The sequence below is a fragment of the Anolis carolinensis genome, chromosome 3 (genome assembly GCF_035594765.1).
Source record: "Anolis carolinensis isolate JA03-04 chromosome 3, rAnoCar3.1.pri, whole genome shotgun sequence".
NCBI lineage: Eukaryota > Metazoa > Chordata > Lepidosauria > Squamata > Dactyloidae > Anolis > Anolis carolinensis.
In genome coordinates this window covers 253,913,034-253,931,052 of record NC_085843.1, presented here as the reverse complement: position 1 = coordinate 253,931,052, position 18,019 = coordinate 253,913,034, and the positions used below count along the sequence as shown (strand labels likewise).

At 34.2% G+C, this 18,019-nt stretch overlaps 1 protein-coding gene across 2 annotated transcripts in view; it reads right to left on the bottom strand.

The window, feature by feature from the left end:
• Positions 1-1,510: 1,510 nt before the first annotated feature.
• Positions 1,511-18,019, bottom strand: part of trpc1 (transient receptor potential cation channel subfamily C member 1) — a 32,249-nt gene continuing 15,740 nt past the window's right edge. For both annotated transcript variants that reach the window (XM_008106204.3, XM_003218247.4), the window contains exons 6-13: positions 16,615-16,810; positions 15,556-15,892; positions 13,192-13,331; positions 9,721-9,864; positions 6,979-7,154; positions 6,362-6,563; positions 4,748-4,942; positions 1,511-4,091 (exon numbers count right to left, since the gene is read on the bottom strand). In XM_008106204.3, the coding sequence (XP_008104411.1) occupies positions 3,864-4,091; positions 4,748-4,942; positions 6,362-6,563; positions 6,979-7,154; positions 9,721-9,864; positions 13,192-13,331; positions 15,556-15,892; positions 16,615-16,810 (1,618 nt within the window). In that variant the 3' untranslated portion in view covers positions 1,511-3,863. The remainder of the gene's footprint in view (positions 4,092-4,747; positions 4,943-6,361; positions 6,564-6,978; positions 7,155-9,720; positions 9,865-13,191; positions 13,332-15,555; positions 15,893-16,614; positions 16,811-18,019) is intronic.

Genomic DNA, 18,019 nt, shown 5'->3' with positions numbered 1-18,019 from the left:
ATATTAAGCTCTTAATTTATACTTGTCTCAGAGGATTTTTAAAAAATTGACTCATGCAGTAATACAAGTGCAATATTTATATCCATTTTTAGTGTTCTTGATTCATTACCTTATCTCTACACTTATTCAAAACGTCTAGAAAACGCATGATGTAACTACTAGTTATGTAGCAAGAATTAAGAGGCATTAAACCAGAATTAACATCAGTGTTCTCTGAATACTGTTTCAGATAATATAGTAATCAGTATTCTGTTTTGCTTTAGTTCAATATTATTCTTACTCTGCTGTCAGGATAACGATACATAAGTGTAAAAAATATAGAGTACATAATATGGAGACACTAAATATTACATGAATTGTTTAACTCCTTTCTCACCATTTTTTAGATCTAAGGGCTACTCAAGAACACAAACATACATGTCTGCACTTCAGTGAAATATACAACTACTTATTTAAAGATCATCACAGCATGGCTATGACTTACAAACAATAATTCTGGGAATAGCTGGATGATTTTAGTTTTATCGCAGTCCTAGTTCTCTCTCCTTTGAGCCTTCTCAGACCACACTTTCATTTAACATCAATTTAAAGGTAATTCAAGAGTTTTGGAGAATTCTAGGGTGTGAAAATCCTAGCCTAGGCTCATATTCAATTCAATAAGATTTACAAGATGGTTAGAACTTTGGGCAAGTTGGATTTTTTATCATCTCTAGTCAGAATCCTCAAATGTGACCACGACATATAAGAGGTAATAAATGATTTACAGTTTTGGACACTCTTGAGATAGACTGATCTAAGATAATTTAAAATGTATAAACATGCCAACTAATAGGTCTTCACTTACATTCACTTCTTATAGGACTGTTCTAAAAAGTAATATAATAAGAAAAACACTGTTAGAATAAAGGGATAGAATTAGGAGAGTTACAGTGATGGAACTGGATATGCAAACTCCAGGTTAAGATGCCCTTGGATGGGAAACTCCCACAGTTTTGCCTGGATGACTGAAGATCAAAGCTTATTATGCTCACAAATCTCTTAGCTCTCTGGACAAAGAGAAGAAACATATGAAATAAATATTAACTGTGACTTGGAGGCAGCAGTTCAGAAATGCTAATAAAAATAAATTATTGATGTATTAATCCGGAAATCGTACATGAAAATTTACTTTAGAGACATAATATCTGCAAGGGTGACCTCAGTGCCATGAAATGGTTCATTAAGCGGGAAGTCATCAAGTGCTGTCACGCCTTATTGGATTCTGCATTCTATATAAAGAAATTCTGAATCCTGCAGCAAAACACATTCTACCCATGCCTCCTGCTAAGCTTCTATTTCACTTGTTTTGATATATTTATTGCATTTACTTGGTCTTGTAGAAAGATATTGGCAAGGAAATAAAATTTCAAAACATACACATCTCTTCTGAGAAAAAAAGAGATTCCAAAATAAATTATTTGTAACCATTCCTTTCCCCTCCCAAAAATTACAAAGTTGCACAAGATAAACATACTAGATAAGATCTTCAATTTATTCAAGAGATAACATTGAAATGTAGATTTTGTCATTTATTTCTGTAAGAAAAATAAAAGCGCAGTTTACAGTATGGCTACACAGTAAAATGAGAATGGAAAATAAGAAAATAGTACTACAAAATAATCTTTATACATTTAACAAGGAAGGTTGCAAAACCATACAGCTCTATCTGGTACATATGGTAGGAAAAGTAATGATATTCCTGAATAACAGTATGCCTTATCCACTAGGTCCACATAAGCCAGGCTTTTCACCAGCTATTTTATTTTCTAGTCTTGAAAATAGCTATTCTAAAGTTTTAACTAATAAAATATAACACGGTATAAAGCATTCATACAATGTAAACAAAATCCTGGATTTCCCTTGCAATCTTAACAATGCAATCAACTTCCTTTCTTAGAAACTAACACTGAGTTACATATATGTCCCATAATACACAAAATATATTAGTTTACACCCAAAAATTGTTATAATAAATGTCCTCAAAAGGAGGAATGTTGACTTAATCCCACCTTTATTTCAGACACTGTTATCAATTACAACTACTTAGATGACCAGCACCTTTTAGCCTTAAATTTTGCAAGTTAACATTTAAACTAAACATTATCAGTGCCTACATATTTACATCCTATGAAATCAATCCACAGTCTGCAGTGAACCCAATTGCTCTGCAAGCAGGCACACAGCCAGCTCTCCTTTTTGGCTTGGTCAATGGGGAATTCACGGAAACTCTGTTCTACTCTGGTGCAACAGGTGAGTTCAAGGGATTGGTGTCCTTTGTGAAATCACTTATACAACTATAAGATCTAGTATAAATGTGGAGTTTGTTTCCAAAAGGTACCAAATCCAAAAAAATTAAAAAATGAGCACATTGTTATCTAGGTGCAGCTCAAAACAATCAAAATGTATTAAACCACTTTGGTACAGGGCTTAGAAAACTGCATTTTATAGAAAATAATCTATCTCCTCAGCACGTATTTTCTATTTTATTAAAATTTGTTCAGATGGATTTGGTACCTTTTGGAAACAAGCTACACCATAAATAAGCTATACCATAAATATACAGGATCGTGCGCAATGCCTAACTATGCATTGTATTGTAGCAATTCTTCCTCAAAGTTAAAAAGACAGGTTTTCACACAATGCATCAGATCTAAACTTATATGCTTAGTATAGATTTTCTGTACTCACCACATTCTCCTGCTGCTCTGGTGAAATTGCTGGTAATTACACAATTTACAATATAAATAAACAAACCACCTGGCATATCCAGAAGCCAAAGCAAAATACATTCAATATAGGAGGAATGAAGGGGAGGTGGATCTGTATTCACAAAGGATTGCCTACAAATATGAAGATCTCACTCTATGTTTGTCAGATTTTCAATTATATCAATGCAACTAAGCTTATTGCATCTTAAATGTGATGCATAACTAACTGGTTTGGGATCATAACTTCTATGCTTATACAGTATATGCATACCAGCAAAACAATTTCATGTGTAGAAATATTTCAACATGATAGCAAAGTATTATTTTGTAACTTCCTACCCATTTTTACAAATAAGGATAAGTATCTATATTCATTAATTCTGTGAATGTTGAATTAATTGCAATTAATATTTCTGAAGTGTTTATTTTTAGATAAGAATGCTTAAATTTCAACATTCATGTTGGAAATTTGTGTCAAAGAATCCACATGAAAGCAACTAATTTTAAGTAAATTCAAATGATATGAAGGTAAATGACAAGATTCATATTACCTATTAGAAAGTTTACGCAATTTCTGTTTTTACATAAGGATGAGATTATAGATTCGGTTTCAAACTGCTATAGTCTTTGGTATCATTCAGTGGCACTCAGTACAAAAAATATTAAGAAATGTTTATAATAGCAATATGGCTTTTCACTTTTTGCTGGTCTCCTCTAAGTGTTTTAGAAGATGTTATGACTTGGAACTTTACTTATGCGTTTTAATATTACAGTATCTTGCTGGTGCTTACTCTTCTGTTGGTTTTGAACCAAATGCTAACTCCTATATGTTGTGGAAGGGGATTTCATTAACTATTCCTTTCTCAATATTGCAGGGGGTGTTATTAATGAGCTTTGTGAAAATACACATTTATGCTTAGCAGACCATAAACTGGTTGAAAATACTGTATTATTAAAAGTTTCTTAAAGAATACGAAAAGAGTACGCTTTTTTCACAACTGAATTTTGCTGCAGCTGATGCAATCACATTTTTAACGGTACTGAACAATTACCTTTTTAAAATCTGAACTGGTAACGAAAAGATTGGAATGAAAAGATCTAGGTTTGGCCATAATCTTAGTTTCTTTGATAAAATATGGCATATTTTGAAGTCCGGAAGCCAAGTAAGTCTCTCATTTCATTTCGAAATTTTGATAAGTCTTGCCGTAGTTCATTGAGGTTTTCTACAGTCGCCTGATCAGTACTTTGCATTCTCTGTCTCATAGAAGTCAGGTAGCGATGCACTAAGCAACACATCACCTTTTGGTAATTCTCATCCCTCTTTTGCTTCAGATTTTTCCACTCCTTTAAGTAAATAATAACAGTGACATATTAGCTATGATGTGCAAATGGGTACAAAATTTTCCCAGTTAGAAAGCATGTGTTTCTTTGTAAAAGAAAAGTGGGCATGATGGCCCTGCCAACATTATGTTTTTCTGATATCATTAATTTAGCTGGAGGTATTTAAACATGTTTAATTCTCCTTTGAAAATCAAAGGAACTATTGTGTTCCACTTCCCAAAAAAACTATGTAATTCTAGCAGAGTTTGCTACAATGAAGTGGCCACCAGTGAAACCGTGTGGAGGGGCTGTGTGTCTAAATTGCTGTCAAATCCCAAGAAGTATGGGAGCCATATGGCATTTATTTGTGGTCCTCTGAAATCCCAACAGAGGACAATATGGCCCACCCCCAGCTAGTAAGCACCAGTCTATGCTCTAAAAATGCTAACACATATCAGGAACTAATTCATAACTGAATGCCTCTTAGAACGTATTAAACTGATGCAGAAATGAATAGATGTATAACTGTTGAGCAAGCAGTTATACCACCATTTAAGATATGCAGGTTAAGTACCACAAATGTAATTTAATAAGCAGCAATACAATGTTGGTAACAAATATTTTATATCTATGAGAATTTGTTTCATTATCACAATGCACTTAATATATCAGTGTCTTACCTTTAAGCTATTTTGCCGCTTAACTTTACCAGATGATGTATGGGAACAGATCCACTTACTGAGGCTATTAAATAGATAGCAAATAGTCTTGGGAGAGGGAATGATATTAAAAGGTGGAGGTAGTGTGCATTTGTCATCAAAATAGCTAAGCCATAGCTTGGCACGAGCAAATTTCCATTCTTTATCTTCATGATTCTGAATTATTGAAAAAAAAATAAAGTTCAGACGTTCTGATAAACCATGACTATGTAGTTCAACATTTGGTTAAAGTTAATAATAAGGAAATTTTACATCACAAGCTACTGTCTCACATCTAATCTTCATTATCTCCATACTGGTCTCACTCTTTTCAGAAAGATGGAAACTGCGGGCAGAGGGCAGGGAAGTGAGGGCAAGGAGAGATGACCAACAGCAAACACAAAAATCATATTTTTTTTATAGTGCCAGAGCTTCCCAATACTGAAATTGTTATTTTGTATTGAATCAAAGGTAAATGAAAGTGGTTCTCTAGGTGCTGAATTACAACTCCCAGCAGCCCTAGCCAGAGCAACTGGCAATGAAAAGCCAAGAGCGCTGTAGTCCTAAACATATAAGAGACAACAGTTGCCCATCCCTGGCTTCAGTTATTAATAATAAAGATTGAGAAATGGAATGATGCAAGAATGTATTAGTATATTCACTGAAAATGTCAGTCATGTCAGTTCAGAGGCACTCTGGGCATGGATGATCTCAGAAGATCATCAAACATGAAAGCACACACACATGAATTCTCCTTGCATGTCACCAATGCATCTCTAAAGCTGCTGTTGAAAAAATCAAGAAACCGCTAGAAACAGGGGTTAAGAATGTTCTGTTCCAGGTCATGTGAAATGTATTCCCCTTGAGCACCAGCAGTTACATGTGACTATTTGTGTACACAACTGAATGGATTATACATTTCTAAATGTATTGCCTTCACAATATGATTGTTTTTTAAAATACTAAACAGAAAGTCATCTTAATAGAGCTTCTTAAAAACACATTTTAGTCCTGAATGATAAAGAAAGCCTTTGGTGGGCTCTTGTACTATGACTGCTCTTTAGAGTGTACACCAAATTCTCTATTGAACCAAATGGGTGAGTGGCATTAGATGTAACTCAAAACACAGTATTCATTACGTCAAAGCCCACAGACAGCAAATTAACTCCTGAAGACACCAACATTACTACATACTAATTTGGATTACTGATAGCAAAAGTACACAAAATATCCATGCTTGTGTTGAATAAACTTGACTAGGAATTTGCAGGAAACCTAGAGGAAAGATCTACAAACTTCATTCCTCTCAGTATTATCTGTGTATTATGGCACATGAAAGAATGGGACAAGCTGATACACCATGCAATAGACAGGAGAGCCTTAGCAACATCTCCATTTTATGATCTATCATGATGCATGAATGTACGTATATTCCTATATCATAAAACCAAGTTAACTAGGGTAAATTATGTCAAGTCCGTGTTCACTTCTTAAATACTATTAAGATTAGAATTATTGGGGCAGTAGGTCTACTATAAAGAATCAAGAGTCAAGTTTATGCTGAAACAGAATAAATATTGTTTTAAAAATACTTACTGCTATCAGTTGAAAGCTTTTATGAAGCATCGCCACGAGGAGCTTGGTGAGGACAATCACAACTACAACATTATATGTGCCAACAATAACAGCACCCACAAAGGACTGCAATTCTTCACCATAGCTAAATCTGGTGACAAATACAGCTACATGTGCAAGTGAAAATATATACCAGAACAGGGCAAAGCAAGTTCCAATAAACCTGAAAGAAACAAGGGAAACCAATTTAGAAAGATATGCAAGAAAAATATTAGCATGCATTCCAGGCCAGATCAATGCATTCTTCATGACAGAAAAATTGTTTGGTATCAACGATGTTTGTCATACCACTTTGAAAAAATGTATTCCACTTTTATTCAGTTTAATGTCTGAGCTCTATAATTTTATAGCAATTAATTCCTTTCATAGACCAATTGCATCCATAAAAATCTTTGTATTAACTCAGTGTTGAGTCAGACAATGTTATTCACTGAACAAACTTTCAGTTGATTCTCTAAATAGAACTGCAATGATAACAAACCATAATGCTACCTCTTCTCCCATAAGGTGAAACTACATTATAAAACCAAACAGCTAGTTTTTATTGTTACCACCTCAGACAATGCTTTGAAACTCACGAATGGAAAGTGTCGTTGCTTTGTCGCTCACAGAAGATTCCAGCACAGTCCTTCTCTTCATTCACAGTGAAACCTTTATCATAGAGTTGAGTCAACCCAATTGTGAATGAAAACAACACAAGAAGAAACATCCCAAGAAATTTTCCAAAGTCTTGCAACATCTGCCCCATTGAAATCTGTAGAACATATTCATGTTATTAAATGTAAATTTTCAAGATGGAGCAAATCGTAAGTGTATATTAGAAAGGTATACAAAAACACTATCACAGGAAAAAACAGATAATTCTGGCCAAATTCAAGGCAATAAAAGAGTCTAGCTACAGAGTCATTACAGTTATATGTGAACTGCCAGAAAACCTTAAATGAACATTATTTTTATAATATACATATATCTTGCTTCTAGATAGAATACAATAAACTCTAGTCTTATATATTGTACTTCTGAGTAAATACGCAAAGGACAGGATTGTGAAACGAATAAGATATTTTAAGCTTTCTATTTTAAATACAAGGTGTCCCAAAAATTTACACATCCTTTAACAGCTAATAGTTGCCATGGTGATTATTTGAAAGCTAAATAAACATACATTTATATTGTAGAATAAATGTTATAATAAATATGTATTAAGTTTCAAATTCCATTTTAAATTACAATTCTATGCAAGGAGTTCAAATTATCATAGCTGTGCAGAGATACTGCTCACATTGTTAAAGCACACAATTGCAAACTCACTTAAAGTTTCTCTCGTAATTTTGTAATACCTTTTTACTATTGGAACCTTCAATCCTGTTAGAAGATGTATACATTTTTGAAATAAAATTGCAAAATAATAATAATTCCAAAATTATAAGATGTTAAAAGGCTATATACATTTTGGGTCACCCTGCATATAACACTGAAATGAAAGATAATGAGAAGTAATATAGCATAGGAGCAATTCATTAGAAGTAATACCCATAAGAATATTACATAAATAATAAAGTAGCAAATATCTTTCTCCAGTTATTAGAGTTTTCTGTATGCAAGTGCTAATCCGGTTAAAGGTAACTACAATATAGATTTATTTAATTATTTAGATCAATGATGCACATTCAGTGTGTTCATAGATAATCACAGATAATAACTTATCTATATAGATTTATTTTGTAAAGATGGCTATTATAAAAAAAACCAACCTTCTCAAATATACACTATAGTTAATAAAACTATTTGTATATCACTGTTTTACTAAAATGAATCCAGAGTTCAACAAATGTTAACAATTTGCTAATAAACAAGTAACTGATAAAATATTTTACTAATAGTTTTTCAAACAAAGGTTGAAGATTGAACCATACAATCAATCTGGTAATTTTGTATGCAAATAAGATCATGTTATAATAATCTGCCTATCATTTCATTGATGAAGTGTAGTCTACAGGCATTTTAAGGTTATGACCTACTTTTGGGAAACAGCATGTGGGTTTTTGCTAGATTATTGCTTAATCTATGGTTGTTAGCAAGTGCATCTAAAGCTTCAGTGTGTCACTGAATGAGGTGCCTGTTGCTTGTTTACCTATCCTGGAATGCTGCCTTCACTACAGAGAAGTCTAATAAAAATACATGTTATAAATGCAATGCATAAATAAATAAATAAATAAATAATATGTTATACAAAGAACCGCTTCAAAATTAACATAAACTTCTAACAGTCAATATGTTTCACTACAAAGTATTATTGAGCGTTTTTTTTTAAAGTTTAATATAATTTTGTTAAATTGAATATGATTAGGATGGAAAGAAATATAGATAAATGCTGCAGCTCCATTTCCCAAAGAGTTTTATATTTTTGTCTTTTTGCTTGTGCATCCCATTCATTCTTTAGCGCTAATGAGAGAAAAGGCAGGATCTCTTCTTTGTTTATAACAAAAAATCAATATGGTTCTTTGGACAATCCGAACATATTCATATACTGTACACGACAGGCAGTACCCAAGTTAAAAATATCCAACTCATAGTTAAGAATGGGGGTGAAACAGGAAGTGAGAGAAATCTATCAATCGGAAGAGAAATTCACTCCTGAAATCATGGGGAAATGGTGTCTCTACTGAATCATTATCTACAATCATTTCCACTACAAACCAAATTGTTCAAAATCCAGTTATCACAGAGACAGAAAGTGTGGTGACAGTCAAACAAACACCACAGGAATGTTAACTCTTTCCTATGCTATCCAAAGCTCCCGCCCCCCATATATATATTTGGCTGGAGTTGCACTTAAAAATGTACCTTTTCCAATTTACATACACATTCAACTTTAGAATAAACCTACAGTCTATCTTGTTCGTAATTTAGGGACTGCCTGTATTTTATGTCAGCTTCTTTAGTTTACAGTTGTCATAAAGGAAACCAACTACAAATGAAGACTCCAAATTCTTTTTATAATAACTGCTTATACAAATAGAGTGTGTTGCTAATGTTTTTGTACCAAGTAACTGTGAAAGATGTATAAGGCAAAATCCCTTTAAGGCTGCTGCACACATTATTAATCACATGCTGTTTCATCAATTTTAGTTTCTGGTTTCTAGTCCAATGAAGCAGACAGTCTCAGTAAAACTGCATAACCCAACATTCACCCGCAAGAGCTACTGTATCACTGCAATCAATTATTTAGATGCATTTAATTATTAACATAGTGCTAAGAGATGGAGGAATTCAAACAATAAACACAGTCATTTTGCATATACTATATAACAACTGACCTGAAGTGGACCGAGGACAGAGCTTGTTGTATACATGAAGAAAAGTCGAAGATAACTAAGAACATTCGCAAAAGCAAAAAGACCTTCTGCCACAAGTGTAGGATGGAAGGCATCCCAATCTTTCCTCTCAGCAAAATCATGGAACTAGAGTTTTGAAAAGAAATTGAAGTCACTTTAATTTTACAGAGACACTACTGAGTGACACTTCTCGTAAATCAATAGTACACCAGCTCAATTCAGATGATTCTCCAGTTTTGAATAAACCACAGCAAACCTTGAGGGTCACTCATGTCACTTTGTGAACTTCGTTGTGTTTGAGAGGCAAATATTGCAAGACGTTTCGAATTTTTGTGGAAACGTATATTTTTTATGTCATAAAAGAGAATTAGCAGCTTTTAATTTGACTCGGAGCAACTTACTTGGGGACCAAGCCCAGTAAAAACAGCAATAAAATATATCAGCATAAAATACTTTGAATTTACAATGGATAAGTAACACATAAAAACAAAATGAATATACTCATAATAAATATCAGATAGGTGGAAAGGGAGCACTGAAAATATCAGCTGTATACACACATACAAGAAATTCCCTTCATATAAATTTGAGGGGATTTTAAACCTCCTCTTGCCTGTGCTTTGACCCTGACAATTCCTCATCCTCATCAATGCTCTCCCACCTGCTGTTTGACTAGAGACAAATGCTACCCTAGACTCTAAGGACTTCATCAGATTACACTGGGAAGTGTTCAGAAGTGTTCAGAAAAAGAGAGTTCAGTCTAGCTCCTTTTTGTAATAAAATGGAGTTTTCCCCTACCTTTTAATCACACTGTTTAGTGCACTCAGTTGTCTTCCATATTTTTCAATGAAAAGGTTTCCACATTGCAGACATTTGGCCCCGCCCACCATCCCTCTCGGTGCTTTTTGGTACTTCAACTCCCACAATTCCCAACAGCAGGGAGGGAGGGAGAGAAAAGAGATGGGAGGGAAACCCATTTGGAATGGCAACAGCACTGGCCCTCCCAACACAGGACACATACAAATCATGGAAGGGAGAAATAACGATATTCTAAAAGGCTATTTTGGTTTTTTTGGAAAGTAGCATCATTATGAGGTAGCTTACAACCAAACCTTCCTGCTTGGGGAGCAAAAGAAAATTGCCCAAAAATGTTTATTTTGACTCCTCCCCCAATTTCTCTTTCCACAAATTGGGTAATCCTAACCTGAAAGCAACGAGTGCTACTTCATTAGAAATTTGGTAAAACATCCGGAGTTTTGAGAAAAATCTATTTCCTCACCTCTTCCTGATAAGTTGGGGGAAAATGCTGCCTTCAACGTTTAAAAGACTCAAAAACTGTACCTTAACCAAAACAAATGTGATGAACCCAGTTGAATACCAGATTTTAAGTATAGAACTCAGTAGAAGTTAAAGTATAGAACTCAGTAGAGCTAAAAAGAAAAATTCCGCGAAGGTCCCTCCCTCATCTTTGCCATTTGAGAAAATGCTGTGAAGTGAAACTGAGTCCTTGTCTTTACTTGTGCAACAACTCAGTCCTCACCCCCTACTTTATTCATATCCCTTATTTGGAATATACCTTATTTAGGTATATTGGAATGTTTAAGTTATGTGATGAAGTGGTAAAAGCCAAGACAAAATGCTGCTTCATAAGAGGGGGCAACTTTTATTGAGACTATTGCATGAAGGAAAGAGTTAAAACCAGCCACAAGCATATCAAAGATATACCAGATTTGGACTCATGACTACCCTTTATAATACATATACACAAGCACCTACAGACACACTCTATATGTGCAGTTTGACCATCAGATTATTAAAACCGTAAATGAACAACTAAAAACTCACAGAAAATATGAAATATGTGTAGGTGTTCTAGGGGAGATTTCTAGCTCTTGAAAAAAACCCCACTTATACCTTGTATTTTTCCTAAATGGAATTTACATTGCTCTTCTTCTCCTCTAGTCAATTTTATCCTCACAATTCTCTGAGATAGGGTTTCTTGCTGCTATGTGCCTTCAAGTCATTTCTGACTTATGGCTACTCTCACCTGAAGCTATCACAATGTTTTGTTGATAGGATTTCTCCTGAGGGGTATGTGTGCCATGGCCTTCCTCTGCATTGAGAGTGCGAACTTGCCCATGGTTTGCCAACATTTTCCTTGCCCAAGAAGTGATTCAAACTCTGGGCTTCCAGTGTCCTAGTCCAATGCCCAAACCACTGCATCACATCGGTCTCTGCAGTACTCAGTCTCACTAGCATCATCTGGTATTCATTAGGGTTTCATGTACAAATTGCAGTCACAAGTGTATAAAATAGGAATGTAAATGACAAATTTATTGAGAGGAAAATCAATAAACACAACATAAAGCACTCTATTAATGGGTAGCATATACAAACTAATAAGAACTGCACTTTCAGCTACTCCTAGCAAATTAGCCAGGTTTTCTTTAAAAAGGCTTTTTTCTTTAGCAAATAATGTGGAAGAGAGATCCAGGCTAATGCAAAACCTCCCTATGTGTTGCATAAATATATCACATAAATCACCAGGCTCATCTGGTATTCATCATGGTTTCATGTAAAATTGCAAAGCCTTGGTTTAAAGGATTTTGTCACATACAGCATGCCTGTTAATGAAGAAGGGTGGCGGGGGCTGAAATCAGATTACCAGCTGGCTTTTCAGCTGTGCTTCCCCTCATCTAAAATGTCAGTAAGTTAATGATAAAAGGTCAGTACTTCCTATTGCTAATAATCTGCCTACATCATTTTCAAGGTTATACTCTCATAGTATTCTCTCCAAAAATAAATAAAACATTCTATATTTTAAATGTGCAGCAAATGTGGTCATTAAATGCTGCTGTGACCATAACCCATTAGTTTAGAAACAGACTCCTTTAGAGCACAGCTTTCCAAACATTTCATGTTGGTGACACACTTTTTGGTCAGGCATCATTTTGTGACACAGTCATTTAGTCTTATAAGCAAACCAGAGGTTAAACTAGCCTCTTATAAGCAAGAGGGACACATAAATAAATTGTAACAACGAAATATATAGGGATACAACATATCTTGTGAAAATCTTGCATTTATATTTTTTTAAAGATGTGATTCGTAACATAATAACATCATTTCCAAGATTGTTGTCATTTGTCGTTACTTTTGCATGAAACACGACCACACTGCAGCCAACGCGCTAATGTGTCACGACACACTCTTTGGAAAGCTCTGCTTTAGAGAAAGTACCTCTTAATACAATGTTCAGGCAAGTACAACCCAAACCTAAATAAATACAGACTCAACTTAATGCTTATCCTTCTGTCTTATTCCTAGGGATAAATACAAAGGGAGTACGTTATATCTATCATAAGACTTGACTGCTTTCTCTTACATTTTTGGAGGGGGCGGGGAACCAGTGATTTTACACTTGTGTCAACAATCTACAGAGTTGATGCTTACCTTGTTATGTGCAACTACTTTTAGGGCAAAAGTTGCCAAATAGAGTGAATTCATTACAAAACTAAGCTGATTTCGGGATTCATCCAAAAAATTTTCTAAGCCCTCATACCAAAGTCTTTTAACATCTGACCATACCATTCCTGTGAGTCAGAAAGAGAATATAATCAATATAAAATAATGTTGCACAAAGAAGCATTTTCTATCTGTCTATTTTGTAAACTTCTTCCAAGTTTATATGAGAAATGTGGCCTAAATCCAATTGTTAGCCCCCAACTATGGTATACTTGCTGACTCAACAGAACTTATGTTAAACATTGAGCTAAGAAGAATTACCTACCAGTATTCTTCTGTCGCTAGTAATATTAAAAGATACTGCCCTGAATTCTCCTTTCAGTTCCTAGTACAGATCATCATTCAGTTCAGTTTACTTACATATTGATCCACCATTTGACAATACAGTAGAGTCTCACTTATCCAATCTTCTGGATTATCCAAGCTATTTTTGTAGTCAATGTTTTCAATATATCGTTATATTTTGGTGCTAAATTTGTAAATACAGTAATTACAACATAACATTACTGCATATTGAACTGCTTTTTCTGTCAAATTTGTTGTAAAACATGATGTTTTGGTGCTTAATTTGTAAAATCATAACCTAATTTGATGTTTAATAGGCTTTTCCTTAATCCCTCCTTATTATCCAAGATATTCGCTTATCCAAGCTTCTGCCGGCCCGTTTAGCTTGGAAAAGTAGACTCTACTGTAGTTTAAATGGATCAAACCATGAACAGTTTCAAACATTTCTAGACAATTACCACTGAAATGACAATTCTTCAAGCGTATCAGGGCAAGGCTGGGGGTACACTTTTCATAGTACCTCTTACATTTTATTTTAGGCTACATTTTAATTTAATTTTGATTACATGTTTGTGCTGTAATATTATTTTTCATTATTTTAAGATTATTAGGAGCCAACATGAGTCCCATTTTTGACAGAAAGTTTTGATATAAAACCATTAAAGATACCAGTAATACTAGAAACATACATTATTCCAAACAAGTGAGAAATTAAAGCATAAATTTAAAGTATTATTGAAATACCTTATTTCCCATAACATGAAAGGGATATTTTGTATTTTTATTTGTACCTAGAAAATCATACCAATGAAGGATGGTTTTTAAAAAGCAAAACTGAAAAGTAATTGTCTGTGCTCCCTCTGCTGGTTCTGTCCACAGCTAATCCACAAATCATGTCTGGAAATTCAGAGATTCAGACATTTGCAAGAACAGAGATTTGTGTAAAATGTAGATGATTAGCCTCCATTTGTTCCAGTAACCTCCCCCTCCCCAACACACACAACCTAATTTCCATAGGGATTTAGTAGCCTTTTTTTTCAAAAACAGGCTGGAAATTGAACACAAATAAATGGATATATTGGCCAAATCACAAGATTACTGAAAGTACAGTAAAGACACACACACAGCTTTCTGCTGTCCCACAATTTACAGTCTTTTATGAATTTGTCCTGAGAATTACTTCACGCAACAAAATTTCCTGCATGTATAGTATATATACTTCACTAGACAAATGCATATGTTTATTTTATTGTCGTAGAGAGAGAAATAATTTGCTGATTCTCTTTCTCTCTCTCATGAACTTCTTGGTCCTTGAAGTCATCATAAGAGATCCCAGTGATACTACATTGGCCTGCAGTCTATTTGAAAGCCATTCAGAATAGAGGTTTCAGTGTATTAGTTCTTCTCCTGTGGAATACCTGTCATGAGCTGTCATATTGATTTTCTTCTGACATCATTTGAACATGGTTTTATTCAAAGAAACTCTCCTGACTAAATTATTACTCATGGTTTTACTGATGTAATTGTTTTATTTTAAATATGTTTCTCTTGCTATTTCAATGTTTTAACTGTGTGCAATCTTTATAGCCATAAACCATTACAATGTAGTTCACAGCTGTACAAAATACATATACAAGCATATATTTTTATACCCTTGTTAGTTACAACTACAGTGACATAGTTTCTTTACTGTATTTATATCTGATTCCACCCCTCCCCTCCCCCAAAAAAACCCAACAAATTACAATTTGAGTCTGGTAGAGGCTCAGCTGAAGAGTTTCCAAGGCATCGCAGATCAAGGTGCTGGGAAATTATGTCTGCAGTGCTTTCCTGATCACAGGACATGTCCAGAACGTGTTTAATGGCTCTAACTACATCATAATCAATCAATCACATCTACATAAATGTAAATCTCGTACATGATATCCTAAACCTGGTAAAATTAAATATTATTTCCAGAAACTGTTCAGAACTGTAACAATAATTTTGTACCAGTCTTATACTTACCAATGAGCCAGAGTATCAAAAGGTAGTCTATTCTCTCCAATGCTGGACCCATTGTGTTTTTTTTATCTTCATTGTAGACAACCGAGTACAAGTTAAGTAATAGCAGAAAAGTGAAATATGATGCTCCGTGAATAATGAACTTCATAAAAGGAGTGTGAATTATTCGGCCTATTCGAGATTTGGGGGCCAATAAATAACAGAAAGATAGTAGTGGCCAAAAGAGGCCAACCGTTAAGACAGTCAAAATCTTCTTGAATGTGTGCTTGCGACGGTAACCAGCCATTTGTCCAAACCAAACAGTATTAAGAAATTGTTGGCAATTAGACTGAGAAACAAACTGCAACAGGAAAAGAAGTTCATGTTAATAAAAGTTGCCAATGAAGGCTCAAGCTCTGTTGAAATCCATAAAGACAGACAGAAATAATTGGCTTGCGGTGTGAAGTAATATGAAATATACTTATAAATAAAGCTTAAATTTTGAATGTAAAAACTGGGGTGGTAATAGAACTTTATAAGTTACCTAAAACTCTTAAATTCACTTCAATTATTTAATATTTTATGTTTTTGCTAGCGGAACAGCAATTCGGTTAAAATCAAAACTTAAATGTAATCTTATCAATGGCTACCCCATTCCACTATATCTCAGTGACATCACCTGGAATTCTGTATTTACAACAGTAACTAAAATGCACACCTCTTATTTACATGAAGAACTATGTTCCCAGAGATATTTAGGATACCAGAACACTGCCTTGTCTATAATCTAGCAAAGAAATTTGGCCTTTCTTCCAACAATAGGAACATCAGAATCCACCACAAATTCTGGTGAATGATAGTCAGATATTTTTAAAAAAATCAGAATGCTGAAAAAGAAACTCTGAAAGTGATTAAGTGAAGAGCTACTATTAAAAATAACAATCTTTACTTTACTCGATTTTTTTCCTTCAATCTACCAATGTAACTTAGGTACAACTGCAGTACCATTGCATATTACCAACCAAAGAAACAATGACATTCATTTTGCATCATTTTTGCAATAAATTAATGGAAAAGACATACCTCCTTTTGATTATACCTAATAGCAAGCTTTAATCGACTCAAGTTCATTCTTTCTTCTAACAATCCCCTTTTATCCACATGCTCATCACTTGCCGTATGGTTTAGAATAACTTCAAGTTCCCGGGAATTCCGTGCCTGGGCAAGCAAATCTTTAGCAAAAGTTTTACATTGCTGGGCTAACTCATCATAATCATTTCTAGGAAATACAGAAGGTGACAAATACAAACATATGTTTGATACTAACATCAGGTTGAAAGAATAAGGATCTTTCCTGGATCTAGAACAAATGCTAGACTTCACCGATTTAAAAACCAAAGCTATTTAAATAGATTTAAGCCAATTTCTTATTATGTGATCCATATATCAATGGCATATACTAATGTTGTTGCTCTAATCTTTCCTACACACTGATTTAATACTAAATATTTGGATTTATGTACTACACACTATCTTAAATATGCAGTGTTAAAGACTCTGAAGTAGCACAAAAAAAAAGCACAAATGATCTCAATGTAGGTCAGAAAACACTGTAGTCAAGTAAAGGACGTTTAAACTTCCCCATTCCTTTCACTACTAGGTTTCTTAAATCTTCCTCAATGCAAATGAGGGCCACATACAGTTATTTGTATGTTAAAGAGACAGCATCAAATACATGACTAGTATATCGTGGACAATTCAAAACCCAATGAATTTCTAGTTCACAGAAACAGACATATACAACTGATTGTATAGAACAGTGAAATGGAGATAGATACAGCTCAGGCATGGTTTAGCATCCATTGATTTTAACTAAAAGCTAAACATTTGCCTCAAAGCCAATGGATCCTAAAACAGGTTAGTTGAGATTGGATTCCAAGCTGTGTGGTGCAACAAACATAGTATGGGACATTTATTGTTTGTTGGAATAATATGATCTATTCTTTATATTTATAGCTCCTGATGTTTAACGTCACATTATTCATAGTGGTCACCATCAATATCTCATGCACATCCCAGCAGGGTACTGTACTTTACATGATGGATTTAGTGCAGTATTTACAGGGCAACAATTGCATTTGGTAACAAACAATGGCACAGAAAAAAAAACCTTGAAAACTTGTTACGCCCTAGTGTAGATTCTACCATTGAAATCTCAACTGTCATATATCTATGGAATTAATTCACAGGGTTCTAAATATATGCTCTAAATTCTGAATTTAAAACCAGAGGAGGGTGATAATTTACATGTCAATAGAATTGTGAAATCTGCTCCAATTTTCAATCAAACTTTTCAAGTAGCTATCCAAGGTATTAAGTCTATTATGGGGGATAGGGATAAGCACCTTGGATAAATCCTTTAAAGTACAACCTGAAATTGATTTAGCATTCCATTAATAAGGAAATAAACAGCTGCTAATGAAGATTA